This window comes from Gopherus evgoodei, chromosome 6 (genome assembly GCF_007399415.2).
Source record: "Gopherus evgoodei ecotype Sinaloan lineage chromosome 6, rGopEvg1_v1.p, whole genome shotgun sequence".
NCBI lineage: Eukaryota > Metazoa > Chordata > Testudines > Testudinidae > Gopherus > Gopherus evgoodei.
The window spans coordinates 108,728,617-108,744,595 of NC_044327.1; the positions used below are offsets into that span (position 1 = coordinate 108,728,617).

Below are 15,979 nucleotides of genomic sequence, written 5' to 3' on the forward strand. Positions count from 1 at the left end.
TGCATTATCAACGATCTACAGCCTATCTTGGAAAATGATCCTCACTCTCACAGACCTTGGGAGGGAGGCCAGTCCTCGCTTCCAGACAACCCCCCAACTCGAAGCAAATACTCACCAGCAATTACACACCATACCACAGAAACTCCAACTCAGGAACCAATCCCTGTAGCAAACCTTGTTGTCTGCTCTGTCCCCATATCTACTCTGGCGACACCATCAGAGGACCCAGCCACACCATCACATCAGCCATCAGCCACACCTGCACGTCTACTAATGTTATCTATGCCATCATGTGCCAGCAATGCCCCTCTGCCATGTATATTGGCCAAACCGGACAGTCCCTACATAAAAGAATAAATGGACACAGATCAGACATCAGGAATGGTAACATACAAAAGTCAGTAGGTGAACACTTCAATCTCCCTGGACATTCTATAACAGATATAAAAGTCACTATTCTTGAACAAAAAAACTTCAGAAACAGACTTCAAAGAGAAATAGCAGAACTAAAATTCATTTCCAAATGTAACACCATTAATTTGGGCTTGAATAGGGACTGGGAGTGGCTGGCTCATTACAGAAACAGCTTTGCCTCTCCTGGAACTGACACCTCCTCATCTGTTATTGGGAGTGGACTACATCCACCCTGATTGAATTGGCCCTGTCAACATTGGTTCTCCACTTGTGAGGTACTCTCTTCTCTTCATGTGTCATTATATAATGCCTGCATCTGTAACTTTCACTTATGCATCTGAAGAAGTGAGGTTTTTTACCCACGAAATGTTATGACCAAATAAATTTGTTAGTTTTTAAGGTGCCACCGGACTCCTTGTTGTTTCCAGTTCAACAGGTTAATCATTAATATTTGGAGAATTTTCTTGCCATGCTGTATTAGGAGGAAAACATCACCAGACAGACATTTAAATTGTTTTATTTAACTAAAACAGCAGCATTATGGATTCTGGATTTTTTTTCTTCAACAGGAAACTTACAATATTTTAACAAAAAAGCATATGTGTCTCGCGTCTCACATTTATCTCCAGACTTCTCCTTGTCCAAATCTATTCTGCTCTGAACAATCTTCTATTCATTGAACTTTTTGAAACTTTGCACTCTTAGAGAGGGGTAAGGGATTGACCCCTGTGTGCACAAATTTGCAGAGGGACAATAGAGTTGAGGTCTATTATTTCTCACCTCTATTTATTTATTTATTTATTTATTTTAAAACGTTTTTGCTGTTAACAAGCATGTTACCTCTGGAGAGACAAATCCACAGTTTGAGAACTGCAAAACTAAGCATTTCTGATGGTGTCTTCTAGACTGAGCACTGAGTCCCATTGGGTATATAGAAAGATTAACCTAAATAATCTATACAGAAGCCTATGGAACCCCATAAGATTGTGTCCCTAATCCATGAACTATTGGAACTCATTTACAAACTTTTCTTAAACATTACATGAATATATTGTCTTATATAGAGAATTAGAATTTAAAATCCCTATTCCATGATGAGGTAACTTTGAGCTATAATGTATCTTAATTAAAACTATCTTTTAATTTGGATTTTTTATTTAAATCGGATTTTTGAGGGAAAAAAACTATTTTTAAAATTTTTTTCATTCTGCAACTGGAAAAGCTGATTAAAACTGATGATTTAAATTGCCTTGAGTTAAATTAATTCAACTGTTAATCTTTTTCTTTGTCCCAATTATCTAATAGAAGTACCTCCATTTCACAGAATGCTCATTTTACTAGTATAGCTCTCTAAACTAATATATTAATTGCAATTTAAAATCCAGATTCACCAGTGAGTTTTGGGAGCTTTGTACTGCTCAATCACGTCAGCGTGATGGGGGAATATACAAAAAAAAAAATCCAGTATTTAAAAATCAATTTAGTCTAGTTGGGGACTACAAACATTAAGATGCCTTAATCCTAATCCTATAGTTATTTCATTGTCACTGCAGGGCAGAGTTAAGCATCTTTGGGTCATTAACTGTATATTTTTAACATATTTGGATTTCTTTTAAGTGTAATCTTAAACCCAGGAAATGTAGAGTTATGCATTTTTAAAAATTATTATTATTATTTAAGATAATTGCATCCCTGTAATTTTTTTTTTTAAATCTTAAATGACTGACACCTGCTCTCAACTAAATTCCATCTTTTAAGTCTGGGAATCATATACTCTGTGTAAAGTCTTCAGAGAGTCTTTTAATTGTGTGTACAGTATCTAGTACAATGGGGTTCTGATCATTGATTGGGGACAAAGTACAAATAATTAATCCTTAATCTGTTCTTTGAAAAGGCAGCATGGTGTGTCTGAGAATAATACCTACAATTCTTAGAAATCAGATGCATTGTCTACTTGAGCGAAGGAACTCAATTTTTTGGAGTACTTTCTGAATACTGGACTTCATGCATATGGGTGTGAATTCAGAGTACTTATTTTCATTGTGAGTAGTTGATTTCCCTCCAAACATTACCTCAGTAAATTGATAGTGAAGGTTATGCCTTCATTCACATGCAGTGCTTCAGGTTGCATTGTATACTGATAAAACATTGTTTATTGACTTCTTAATGAGCCTGATTTGTGATGATCTTCATGAGCACCTTAATAAGCTTGCATGAGCACCTTAATAAGCTGTGAGTATTTGTGAAGAACTTTTCACTTTCAAAAAATAATTTGTCTGTCTACTTAACTCTGACCAGTGATTGATTCCATTGAATGTTTCTAGTCAAATTATTCCTTATGTTCTGCTTAATTCCTGTGGACAGCATCGAGGTTGGAAGGCTGTTCTCAAAGGCTTGTTTTCAAACAAATGCATTGCACCCAGAGACTTTGAGTAGTCTCCATGTGATTCAGGTATAACACAGTGGTTGTCTGGGGTTGTTTATTAATTCTGTGGTCCTTTTAAAGTGAGAGGAAGAATTTTTTTAATATAATTTTTAATCAGAATTGTTAAATGAACTTCTGTATGCATTGTAGTTGTACATTTAGTCCCAGGATATTAGAGAGACAAGGTAGTCCAATAAAAGATGTGCCCTTGCCCATTTTGTGTCTCTAAATAAAATTTTGTGAGGTGAAAGAAGTTCCTGACCTTTAGTTTTAGTTACTTGAGAGAAGACCTTAGGGAAGTTTCTGTTTGAGCTCACTTTTAGCACTTAGACCATTTGTTTTCAAACTGTGAGGCATTCCTCCCTGGCAGGGTGCAGCGAGGTTATCAGGGGTCAGTGAGTGAAGTCTCCACAGGGCTGTGGCCAGCGAAGTGTCCAGTCCAAGGCAGGACAGGATCCCTCCTTTAGCAGAGGTGGTAAAGGAGGTGGGGAAAGCACAGCCCATTCCAGCCCTCCCCAGGCAGCAGCCTGCTGCTCTCCCCTCCGTGATTTCTGGAGACTCCTTGAACGCTCTTCCTGCTGCTGCCCTGGCCTGGATGCCCACTCGTCAACAGCCCTGGGTGTTTTTAAACTCTCCAGAGCCTGTGGGAGTGAGAGGCTCTGGCAGGGGGAGGGAAGGCAAGGACCCCCTGTCCATTCCATGCCATGCTGCCATGGGCTCCTCTGGGGGTGGAGCCGACCAAATGATGCCACCACTGTGCTCCTCTTGGTGAGTCACTTTCTGCCCTAAATGGGAGTGAGTTAGTGGGAGGCTGTTATGAGACTCCAGTGTAGAAGGGGAAGTTTGGGAAGTTCTGCTTTAGACTACTTTTATAGGATCCTCTAATATAAGTGATATTGGCTGGTGCTTCAGCCTGCTATTTCTACTGCAAATATACTCACAATACATGCACTGGTTATTGTATTAACTACTGATAAAGCATCTTGGAAGGGATGTGTGTGAAAGTACACATTAATTAATTAAACTCATTCATAGAGTCATTGACATTTTTGTGGAAATCTACCATGCTTCCTGTTTGTTCTGCCAGTATATGCTAAAGAGGAACAGTGGTGGAACATTATTTTTGCATGTGGTCAGACAATGCTGCCAAATCTGCTAAGGGAAGGTGGTGCCACTGGTGCTAGTGTGGTGATTACAGCTTGTGGTCCTTCCCTGCACTGGCTGCTTTATGAAGTAGAGCTCTGTGATGATATCCTGAACATGCTAGAGAATGGAATCTCTGACTCACTTTATGATTCTGGTGGGGTAAATGTGGTATGCCCATCCTCAAGTGCTTAAGTTAGGAGAATTTTGTGAAATATGGATTCTTCTTGCTTTCTGATTTTGCATTTTTAGTGTACGTGTTTGTCACATTTTCAAGCTTTTCTCCATAATCAGGAGGGCTAAAAATCTCTTTTTAAAATGAAAACTTGATTCCAGGAGCTAGTGTTTCAGGAAAACTAAACATGAGTTGGCAGCACTGCTAATCATATCTTCCTACCTTTTCCTACTATTTATAGGAAATTTCAATCCATTATTTTGCAAATATGTACACACACCAGTTCTGGACTTTCCCCCTGCTGCCATGATATAAGAATTTACAGGGATGTCAAGGAGAAAGTCCTGCACCGAATCTTGGATCTTTGATTCAAGGGGAATCCAATTAGCTGCAGAACCTCAGATCTAGTTAGAGTGAGGATGTATATTTCAGTTGCAGGTAGGAAAATAATGGCTAGCGCCAGGCTGAGCCAAATTACTTTCCTTAAATTGTTCACTCTGTATTGTTTTACTCCACCCCTCACACTGGTATTTCTCTCATCTTACATCTCATCTCATCTGTTTTTTTAATTCAAATTTATTTCTGATAGTGATATGAAAATGAGCCATACCTCTTTTACCTAGTTAGAATCCATTCCCTATGAATATTGATTGAAACTAAGGTTTGAGTTGATGCTTGAACTACATGCTGACTACTTCATACTTCTCTCCTGAACTAGTGTATTCTAAGGTGGTATTCTGTAATTCTTTATCAGCCTGGTCCTTCTGCGGTTGTATATTGCTGGTATGAACGGATTATAACGGATCAAATTGTTTTGCTTGTTTTTGTAGTTTAGTAATAGAAAAGACTTCTTGTCCTTTCAATTTCCTGCTTGTATTGTAGATCATATACTGGAGTCCCTTCTCCAGGACAGGAAGATTGTGCTGCAGTGAGATCTTACCTGGGGGATTGGTATTTTTTTCTTTTCTTTTCTTATTTGACAGTAGGGGTTTTGGAAAGTATCCAGGACTCTGAGTTACATGAAAAGTTTGGGATATTTTCTGGCCCCTCGATAAGCTGGAAAATTAGTTTAGCAATATTTCTCTCAAGATTTGCAGTCTGTATGAATAAGAATTATTGTATCATTAGAGAAATGGAAATGTACTTGCCTATAATTCAGCCTCTCTGAAGATATAACTATATTCCTATTTGCCCACTGCCTTCTTCTCAGAGTTTAAACTTTTTATTGGCTTAAGTCTGATCATTTAAGGAGTTCTTTGCTCCTGTTTGTGAGAGAACTGAAGCCGAACATTTTAGAAGGCCCAGAAGTATTGGCATCTGAGTGTTACAGGTCCAAAAGCTTTTGTGAGTTAGGGAGTTTCTCACCTATGCCATGCTAAAAGCAAAACCAAAAGTATAGGAGTCAGTTAAATTATATTTTCAGAGAAGACAAATAGCAGGCTGTTAAGGCCCTGAAATTAGGGGTTATGACCTAAATGTAAAGCAGTACCATAACTATACCCTGGCATCATCCTCTTTAATTTTCCTTTGTTATGGCTTTGACAACTTGAAGCATGTAAAGCTGGATAAAGTGCTAGAAAAATAAACTATACAGAACAATCCTGAACTTGGCTCGTGATGGACCTACCAACAGAATCTCTTCCATCTTTAAATTGTATGATCCCCTGAAAAGTAAATACTTTTGATGTGGTATCCAAATATATGTGTAGAATTTTTTTTATCTCAATCTCCATTTGTTTAGTGGGTTTTATTTGGTTTAACCCTGATGCATAACATTCTACCATACACTCCCTCCCCAAACTATCCTGTATGTGTTTGACCCCGTATCTGATTGATAATGCTTACTGACTGTTCAGTTGGAAGTTAGACTGTTTAGAGTAAATTTTGTTGGAATAAAGGTTTCATCTCCTAGTGGTAGGGCAGGCTAGTGCCCTGTTCTTCTACATCAGTTCAGGGTATGTCTTGAGTAGAGACTTGCCCATTTATTCAGATTTTGTGTTCTACAGTAAATCTCTTTTTGAACAACAGAGGCCACTAACACGTTTGTGGAGCTATGGAGGATAGTGCTGTCTGTGATTAGAGTAGTCATTTTCAAACTTGTTTGCACAGAGCTGGCTGGTCAGAAGGTGCTTGCTGTCCTTTTTTTCTGGCTGCAACTTTAATTAAGACAGTAGAAAATGCATTAAATATTTCACTAATAATTCTTATCCAGTCTGTGATAGGATTACTTAAAAGGGCTAATGTCCCATGTTCTCAGTTGTAGCTGGTCTTGGCTGCTTTAGAAAAGCAGTTCCCTGAGTCTGGAGATTACTATAGATCCACCCCATGCAAACTTCTTCTTGTTGCTGCTTCCTAGCGGACTGGGAAGTAGTGGTCCGTCTCCAGCTGTAGCATGGCCTGGGATAGTGGTTGGTTGGGAAATATAAGGTATTAATATCAGAAAAGTTAAGAAGGTGAATATTTTATTGAATGTGGTACAGCTGCTGGTAAACAATTCATGCGTACAATTTGGCATCATGGAAGAATAGCCTCTGGCTAAGGCACTGCACTAGTATTTGGGAGAACAGGTTCATCTCCTAATTTGACCACAGAATTCCTGTGTGACACTGAACAAGTCACTCACTCTGTGCTTTAATTCACAGTCTGTAAAAAGGAAGTAATACTTCCCTAACTCTCAGAGGTGCTGAGAATAAATAATGAATTACTCAGGTATTGTAGTGTTGGAGAATATATGAATATCTAGATTTACAATTTGCTGAAGTTTGCTTAATAACAAGGTATTGCTAAAATTTTCCTTTGAAACAGAAGTGTGTCCGCATCTTGGGCTTGTGTCGCTTACTCTGGGAACTCAAATATGCTTACTGTGGTGCTAGGTGGAAGCCAAATCAGAACTCTTCGAAGAAAAAAGACTAGATCCTTAACCAAAAGCAGGAAAAATAAACAGGGTACCTATTATGTTTGGGAACATATGTGATGAGTGCTTGTTTTTTCTGAATCATTTCTACCAATAATCTGTTTCTTTTGCAGAACCCTGTGATAACTTGAGGGAGATTCTCCAAAATGTGGCCAAATTACAAGGTGTTTCAAATATGAGAAAACTAGGCCACTTGAATAATTTTACTAAGGTAAGAACTTAACTGGTACCGCTTGTTTAGTGGTCAGATATTTTAATGATTATTTTATTTGTACTATGCCAGATGTTTGTTTAGGAGCCTCACAATAGTCCCTGCCACAAAGAGCTTACCATTCAGAATTTAGATGTGACACCATGGCGATAGAGAACAAACAAGATCATGCATTAGTTTACTTACCTCTTGTTGGCTGAATTTTTGTTTGTTTAATTCACTCATAGGTTGTGTGACAGAAGTGAGTTTTAGTGGAGATTTGAATTACATGCACAAAGCTAGAATAGGTTTGAGAGGGGAATGGAGTTGCATGGAAAAAGGAATGGAGATGTTTGGGGTATGGGAGGAGTGGAAGGAAAAGAAGAGTGTTTCCAGAGATCTGGGGAAAGTGAAAGGAGACTGATTCAGATATAGGTAGAATTGTACCTTTTAATGCAAGGCAGAAATACATAGAGCGATGGATAGCCAGTAGAGCAGTTCAGAGAGAAGAGTTGTGGCTTGGTCTTAACAGAAGGCAAGAAAAATTTCAAAAGCAGAATTTGGGTAGACTAGAATGGAGAGGGTTAGGTAAGAAGCCTTTTTTTCCCCCTACTTACATTTACTGTTGGTTCACAGTGGTATGATTTATAGTTTTGTCACTTCAGTACAGGTGACTGCTGCTGAAATGCCAAAATGATGAGTGGTATATAAATGCCTTGGCATATATTAGATCCTGATTTTGTATGGAAAATTGACTAATTAAAAGATTTTAAAAATGTAATTAGTGTGTCTTTTGATCAAGCTAACCTCTTTCCAGTTACGTTGATTCCATACTTACTCATTGTACTTCAAAACTCCTACTTTAAGGGGGTGATTGTATGAGCTTGAAAATATAGTCTCCTAACTGAAAGTTTCACCGAGTGTTGTTGGGGAAGAAAAAATCTGACTGAAATTTCATGCACAAATCTATGATGGAAAGGATGATACAGGTAACTTCTTAGTAGTTCTACGGTGAATACCAAAAAAACCTTCTGATAAAAGGAAATGAATAGGAATTATGACACATTTGTATTTCACATTATGTATATTTGAGTTATATCTGCTATCTTTAGTGATTAAAATACTTATTCCTGTCACTGTAAAATCAGCACAGCTAAGGAATGATCTGCATTCTGTTACTACGTGTACATCAACTAATTTTTATTAAATTCCAACCAGGGGCATGCACAAGAGGGGGCAAGCAGGGGCACAGAACTCTGCTGGGGTGAGTAGAGCAAACTCCTCGGCCCTGGGGCTGGGGAGGGAGGGTGAGTCAGCTCCACTGGCCCTTGGGTAGCTCCACCTGCTATAGTGGGGAGTGCCAGCTCCTCTGCGCCGGTCCGGGGCAGGAGATGACAGCTCCTCTGGCCCCACGGCTGTAGGGGAGGGATAGAGAGCCAGCTCCAATGGGCCATGGCGGGGAGAGGCAGCTCCTCTGGATGCAGGAGTGGAGGGCGGGGGGGAAGGAAAGGCAGCTCCTCTGGTCGCAGGGGCACAAAAAGTGCCCCTCCAAAAGCGGCCAGTTTTTTTGTACCTGTGCACGCTGCTGGTTCCAGCTACAGTGCGGGTTGTCAAATCTGCTTCATTCTCATGTAGAATGGTTAGGCTACATAGAGGACAACAGACTCCTTGAAATCTGTGCAGATGCCAGTCCAAAGTCTTTAAAGTGTGCAGTCTTGAAGTAGAAACTTGAATTGAGTTCTCTAAGTTCATGAACTATGCATCAGTGCTGTCTGTGTTGATGCAGTCAAGCAGATCAGCTTCACCCACAGTTCGCTTCACTATAGCAAGAGCTCTTCATACCACAAATGAAGTTACATCTACCAGTGCACTAAGCACAGAAGGTGCTAAATGAGCCAATCATCCTCAGTAACGCTGACACATCTCTGTCTTCCAAGCCAGCTCTGTATCTCTAGATACCCGCTTCATGCAGGTTTAGCCTTCAGAGAGAATTTGGAGAGTCTGCAGTGTGTACTGGATTTTCCCCCCTTTGGATAATTCTCAACCATTCTCATCCAGACTTCCTTTTCAGAAATCTGTCCTGAACCAGACATCCCATCCAGAGCTCCCTTATCATGACACACACATCAAAAGTTCTTTCCTCTTTATTTGAAATAATTTACACTAATTTATCAAAGTCTGCTAAATAAAAGAGCCAAATACCCTTCCAGCTCGTCAGAATTCAGTAAAATACCCTTATTGCTGCATCCCACAAACAATTGCAACTTTTCTCTCATAGGTGGGCAGAGTTTCCTCCTTCCCTTCAGAAGAATCTGGGACAATTTAGGGGAGGCTATTTAATGCCAGTGGTCTATAACGTCCAGTGAATTGATCCACACTGTAGTGGGTATTGAAGAATTATAATTACCCAAATCAAGTGGGATTCTCTCAATTCAAAACCAGAAGTGTTCTGGTTTTCCTATTCTCTAATATCTGGGAGATTAGAATTATCTAAGTGTACATGCTACATAAACAAGAAAGAAAGACATTTTGCGAGTTTGAGTTTGATAAGAAGTTCTTTTCTGTCCTAAAAATAATTTTTTTTTTTCACCCTCTGGCAGAGCTACCATCAATCACAGAAAATCGTGGTGTCTGTGGGCAGAGTGGGTGCCACCAAAGATCTTTCTGAATAAAAGGATAAAAATCATTCAAACAGGGTTTTGATTTCTTATTTACTGGATTAAGAATCTGTAGTTTCAGTGATTACAGCTCACAAATACTCCCTCTATACCAAAAAGAAGGGTTGTAGATGAATGGAAGGGTTAAAAAACTCCCAAGAGGTATAAAAACAGACTTGTGATGCCATCAAATTCCTACCATACCCTTTTAGTGTAATAAAAGTGGCTTGTTGCAACTTGTGGCTCAGAGCAGTTGAAGTGCACTGTGAATCTGGGCTTTGTGATTGACGGCTAGGGCCCAACCACACTTGTAAATGAATTTTTTAACCTTTTCTATTCATCTCATCTAAAATGTTAGTGATGCACACCCTGATAGACATAGGGACAGTAATGATGGATCCAATCAGAAAAAAGTCATAGATTTCTACTTTAAATTTTTTTCAAGTATCAAAAAACAGTTGGACCTCTAACCGGTCGTGATCTTTCAGATATAAATTCTTTATATGGGCACTATACAAACGTGTAATAAGAAATAAGCTACCTGACATGGTCGCAGTCTAGATCAGGGTTGGGCAACCTATGGCACGCATGCCGAAGGTGGCATGTGAGCAGATTTTCAGCGGCACTATCACTGCCCAGGTTGTGGCCACTGGTCTGGGGGGCTCTGCATTTTCATTTAATTTTAAATGAAGCTTTTTAAACATTTTAAAAACCTTATTTAGTTTAGTTATATGTTAGACTTATAGAAAGAGACCTTCTAAAAATGTTAAAATGCATTACTGGCACACAAAACCTTTAAATTAGAGTGAATAAATGAAGACTCAGCACACCACTTCTGAAAGGTTGCTGACCCCTGGTCTAGATGGACAAGACAAAGAGTGGGAGGGGAAACAGACCTGTAGAGGGGAAGTGACTTGCCCAAGGTCACCCAGCGAGGTTAGCAGCAGAGCCAGGAACAGGATCAAATCTCCTGAGTCTGAGTGCAGTGCATTATTCACTGTACCAATTATATTATTTATATTGTACTGTTAACTGCCTCAATCTATTCCTTATATCATAAAATCATTTTTTGCAAATGCTTAATGTGTAATACCTAGATGTCTGAGCATCATGGAATCTTTTGCATACAAATGTGAGCTGGGACTTTTCATACTTACATATTTTAAAGTATGTATAGTGCTTTACAGGCAGATCAGAAGCCTTACCTCAGTTTCCTAGGCTTATTTTAAAATTTGTTTAACTTTGACATGAAAGTGAGATTTTTCCGATAGAGACATTAATGATCCTGAAACTCATCGGGATATACCTTGGGTTCCTATTATTGTCGCATCACAATTTCTATGCCAACTGTGGTTCTTGAGAATTGCAGCTGAGGACCAATACTTTGTAGCCATATCGTGCAGTCTCTTTCCTGTTCTTTGACACTGTAGTTACGAAACCTAGCAGTAATTATGGTCTCAAAATTTGAGGCTCGAAGTATCCAAATATACAGTTATCTGTGCAACCGAAGACACTATCATCCATAGGTCTGAAGGACAGAGATTAGTTTCCTTCCACCTAGTTCAGAATTCTGTGAAAATTCCGTGAAATTCCAGGAAGATTAGGAAAGAGCAATTAGTGGCAGAACTGTAAGTAAACCAACTTCTAAAACTGTTTTGTACACTGACAAACAGATCTGTTTTATCCCTGGACAAATATATATGAAATACCTGGCTCTTTGCAGAGTGTATTGTATATTTATTGAAAATATCATATAATTGTTTTGAATCAAGCTAGAAACAATGTCTTGAAACTTTTGAAATAAGATGAATGACATAGTGGGGGTTAGGTACTCAGGTTTTCAGTGTCTTGCAAAAGATTAGAGTTTTTAAAGTGATTATAGAATTCCAACCCACTGCAAATAGTCTAAATATTTCTGCTTTTGTGTCAGTTTGGTATTCCTAAGACTTACTTTTACAAAATGCGTACTTTTTCTCTTCAAAAAGCAGTTTTGACTTATCTAATATGTTTTTTCATTTTTCGTAGATATGAGTGTATATGTGAAATATTTTGAAGAAATAGTTTACTGCTAAGGTGAATCTTATAGATCCCCACACTTGAGACTGTCTGTGGCATATTACTGGCAGAGCTGAGTAACAAGCCAAGAATTGAGAATCCTAGGCAGAGCCAGTTATGTGACCCTGGAAAATATACTGACCCAGATATCAACTGCCAGTTTCTTATTTATAGGCAGTGTTATTGTAGCCATCTTGGTCCCAGGATATTTAGAGATACTAGATGTTTACTCTTTAATTAATTATGCTTCCCTGTCTTATGGTTTTATTTTTCTTTAGTAAGGAAAAATGAAGGAGTAAATGTGGTCTATTTTAGATGTACAGTAGAAATGATTTTCTATTTTAATACTTTGATTATCTCTTCCTGGAACAAGTGACTTCCGGCCATATTTACCGTTTTATGTTCAAATAATAGGATGAGATGAGGCTTACCTTTGTTTCCAAATCAGAGAATCAATATTTTTTCCTGTCTACTTCTATTTATATATTCCTTTTACAGTTTCCTTGTGAATGCCATCAAACAGTAATTTTTGGCTCAATTTCTCCTCTGTTCAGCTATATTTCAGAAAAAGACAGGAGTACATATGACTAATTGAATATGAACTCTCTGTGAAGCAGTGGTAGAATTTGATACAAGTAGGGAGTCAGGATTTACATTGGTTTTTAATTTAAGCAGGTATTTCAGATTCGGCCGGATTCTTTATTTTAAGTAAACTAATATAAATATTCCCACCATCTTGTCTTCCCTCTGTTTGCTTTCCCTAAATTATGTCCTGTGCTCTAGAATGTGTTGCATTTACTTCTGCTGCATCAATAGTATAACATTCAACATATCTCCTAAAAGATGGATGCCATATGTTTTATGCATATGACCTTAAGCCAAGAATGTAGAAACCTAATCTGAATACAACTGTTTGTTTCAGTAATTAGTATTACTAGTAAGTAGTAGTAATTAGATCACTAGTTGCTGATCCAGTAACTGCTTCGAAGTTTTCCTCGAGATACCTGTTTTTATATTCAGAAGTGGACTGCCAGATTTGGAAAGTCTCTTTGCTTTGTGGAAAAATTGGAACATTTTAAAATAAGTCCAGAGTGCTGTTAGAATCTTAAGTTAATGTTCCTTTTGGGGGGGGTGTTGTTTAGATGAAAGTGTCTCTAAACTGAAGAGCACTCTATCTTGTATCTTTATACAGCTTTTGGGCTAAAAAGTTGCTTCTACTCTAGGACCTATCTATGGATTTACCCGTAAGAGACTTTTTGTTTAATTCAGCTTACAGCCATCATTTCTCCTCATAGTGTTTCTACATTAAGAACATATTTTCTGTTGGTTAGAGGCAGTACATGAAGCAGAATAAGTGAGCTTGATTTTCATAAGCTAGTTTAATGCTTCCATTCTAAGGAAAGTAAGACGTATTTTTCAAGAGTAAATATAATTTAGAATCCATTACTGAGGTAATTATACAAAGTAACTTCTCCAAAGAAGCTTAAACGTTATTTTAAATTATGAAATTTTGCATGTTTGCAGAAATAAATTTGATGTACAGAAGTGCAGCCAATTCATATAATTGGTGTAGCACAAAATAAAGATATATTTAGAAGGACCTGAAAAGCTATTTATTGCATTACAGTAACTCCTCACTTAAACAACATTAACCGGGACAATGTTCATTGTTACGTTGCTGATCTTTTAGGGAACAAGCTCGTTTAAAGTTGTACAATGCCCTCTTATAAGGTCGTTTGGCAGCTGCCTGCTTTGTCCACTGCTTGCCGGATTCTCTGGAAGAGCAGACCCTCCTTGTGGGCATTAGAATTGGGGGGCAGCCCTCCCCCCCATCAGCTCGCCTAAATTCCCTGTAAGGTACCTGGCTTGGCAGCTGCCCAGCAGCAGTTCAGCTGTCCCTCCCCCCACTGCTATGCTCCTGCCCTGCCCTCTGCCTTGGAGCTGCTCCCTGGAGCTTCCTGCTTGCTGTGGGGGAGGGTGTGTGTGTGTGTGCGCGTGCACGCGCGCGCTGATATCAGGACGTTCCCCTGCTCCCGCTCTGTACCTCCTTTCCACAAAGTGGAGGAGGGAGGGCTCGGGGACAGAAAGCAGGGAACATGCTGGAAGTTGTGGCTTCCTGTCTGGACTGGCTGATCTGCTTAAAAGAGCAACGTGCTTGAAGTAGGGTCAGCGTACTTAAAGGGGCAATGCACATCTCTCTCTCTCTAATGCCTGCACCGCCCAGCACTTTGGAAAGTGAGCACCTGTGTAGCCATGCATGTGTTGTCAGGAGGAGGGAGCTCTAGTTGGATAGTGTGGGCTCATCATGTTCACTTTTTGCAAGGAAGTGTTTGCAGCCATTGCCCTGCATCTATTGTGTTTCCTCCCTCCTGCCTCAGTCCATGCTGCCTTGTAGAGTGTAAGGCTACATTAACAACAGCATATTAACCCTTGAGGGCTCAGCCAACTGCTAGTTCATCATTTAGTAGAAAGACATTCCCTGTGGAATATTCCACCCTCTTACTCCACCACCCTGACCAAGCTTCACAATCACTCATTGCTGTGTACAATATTAAAATGTTTTGTTTAAAATTGTTTAAAACTTATACTGTATATGTATATCTGGCAAAAGACCACCTTGGCTTAACCATGAGATCTTGCATGATCTAAAAAATAAAAAAGAGTCATATAAAAAATGGAAACTAGGATGGATTACAAAGGATGAATATAGGCAAACAGCACAGGAATGCAGGGGCAAGATTAGAAAGGCAAAGGCACCAAATGAGCTCAAACTAGCTACAGGAATAAAGAGAAACAAGAAGACTTTTTATCAATAATTAGAAGCAAGAGGAAGACCAAAGACAGGATAGGCCCACTGCTCAGTGAGGAGGGAGAAACAGTAACAGGAAACTTGGAAATGGCAAAGATGCTTAATGACTTCTTTGTTTTGGTCTTCACTGAGAAGTCTGAAGGAATGCCTAGCATAGTGAATGCTAATGGGAAGGGAGTAGGTTTAGAAGAGAAAATAAAAAAACAAGTTAAAAATCACTTAGAAAAGTAAGATGCCCGCAAGTCACCAGGGCCTGATGAAATGCATCCTAGAATACTCAAGGAGCCAACAGAGGAGGTATCTGAGCCTCTGGCTATTATCTTTGGAAAAGCATAGGAGATAGGAGAGATTCCAGAAGACTGGAAAAGGGCAGACATAGTGCCCATCTACAAAAAGGGAAATAAAAACAGCATCGTGCCAGGGAAGATAATGGAGCAAGTAATTAAGGAAATCATCTGCAAACACTTGGAAGGTGGTAAGATGATAGGGAATAGCCAGCATGGATTTGTAAAGAACAAATCATGTCAAACTAATCTGATAGCTTACCTTGATAGGATAACGAGTCTTGTGGATAAGGGAGAAGTGGTGGATGTGGTATACCTAGACTTTAGTAGGGCATTTGATACGGTCTCGCATGATATTCTTATCGATAAATTAGGCAAATTCAACTTAGATGAGGCTGCTGTAAGGTGGGTGCATAACTGGCTGGATAACCATACTCAGGGGTTCCCAATCCTGCTGGAAAGGCATAACGAGTGAGATTCTGCAGGGGTCTGTTTTGGGACCGGCTCTGTTCAATATGTCCATCGGCTCTGTTCGTCAACAACTTAGATATTGGCATAGAAAGTAAGCTTATTAAGTTTGCAGATGATACCAAACTGGGAGGGATTGCATGTGCTTTGTCGGATAGGGTCAAAATTCAAAATGATCTGGACAAATTGGAGAAATGATCTGAAGTAAACAGGATGAAGTTTAATAAAGACAAATGCAAAGTGTTCCACTTAGGAGGGAACAATCAGTTTCACACATACAGAATGGGAAGAGACTGTCTAGGAAGGAGTACGGTGGAAAGGGATCTAGGGGTTATAGTGGACCACAAGCTGAGTCAGCAGTGTGATGCTGTTGCAAAAAAAAAAACGTAAACATGATTCTGGGATGCATTAGCAGGTGTGTTGTGAGCAGTACATGAGAAGTCAT

At 39.2% G+C, this 15,979-nt stretch overlaps 1 protein-coding gene across 3 annotated transcripts in view; it reads left to right on the plus strand.

The window, feature by feature from the left end:
* Positions 1 to 15,979, plus strand: part of RICTOR (RPTOR independent companion of MTOR complex 2) — a 177,286-nt gene that overhangs the window by 37,519 nt on the left and 123,788 nt on the right. For all 3 annotated transcript variants that reach the window (XM_030568019.1, XM_030568021.1, XM_030568020.1), the window contains one exon: positions 7,185 to 7,282. In XM_030568019.1, the coding sequence (XP_030423879.1) occupies positions 7,185 to 7,282 (98 nt within the window). The remainder of the gene's footprint in view (positions 1 to 7,184; positions 7,283 to 15,979) is intronic.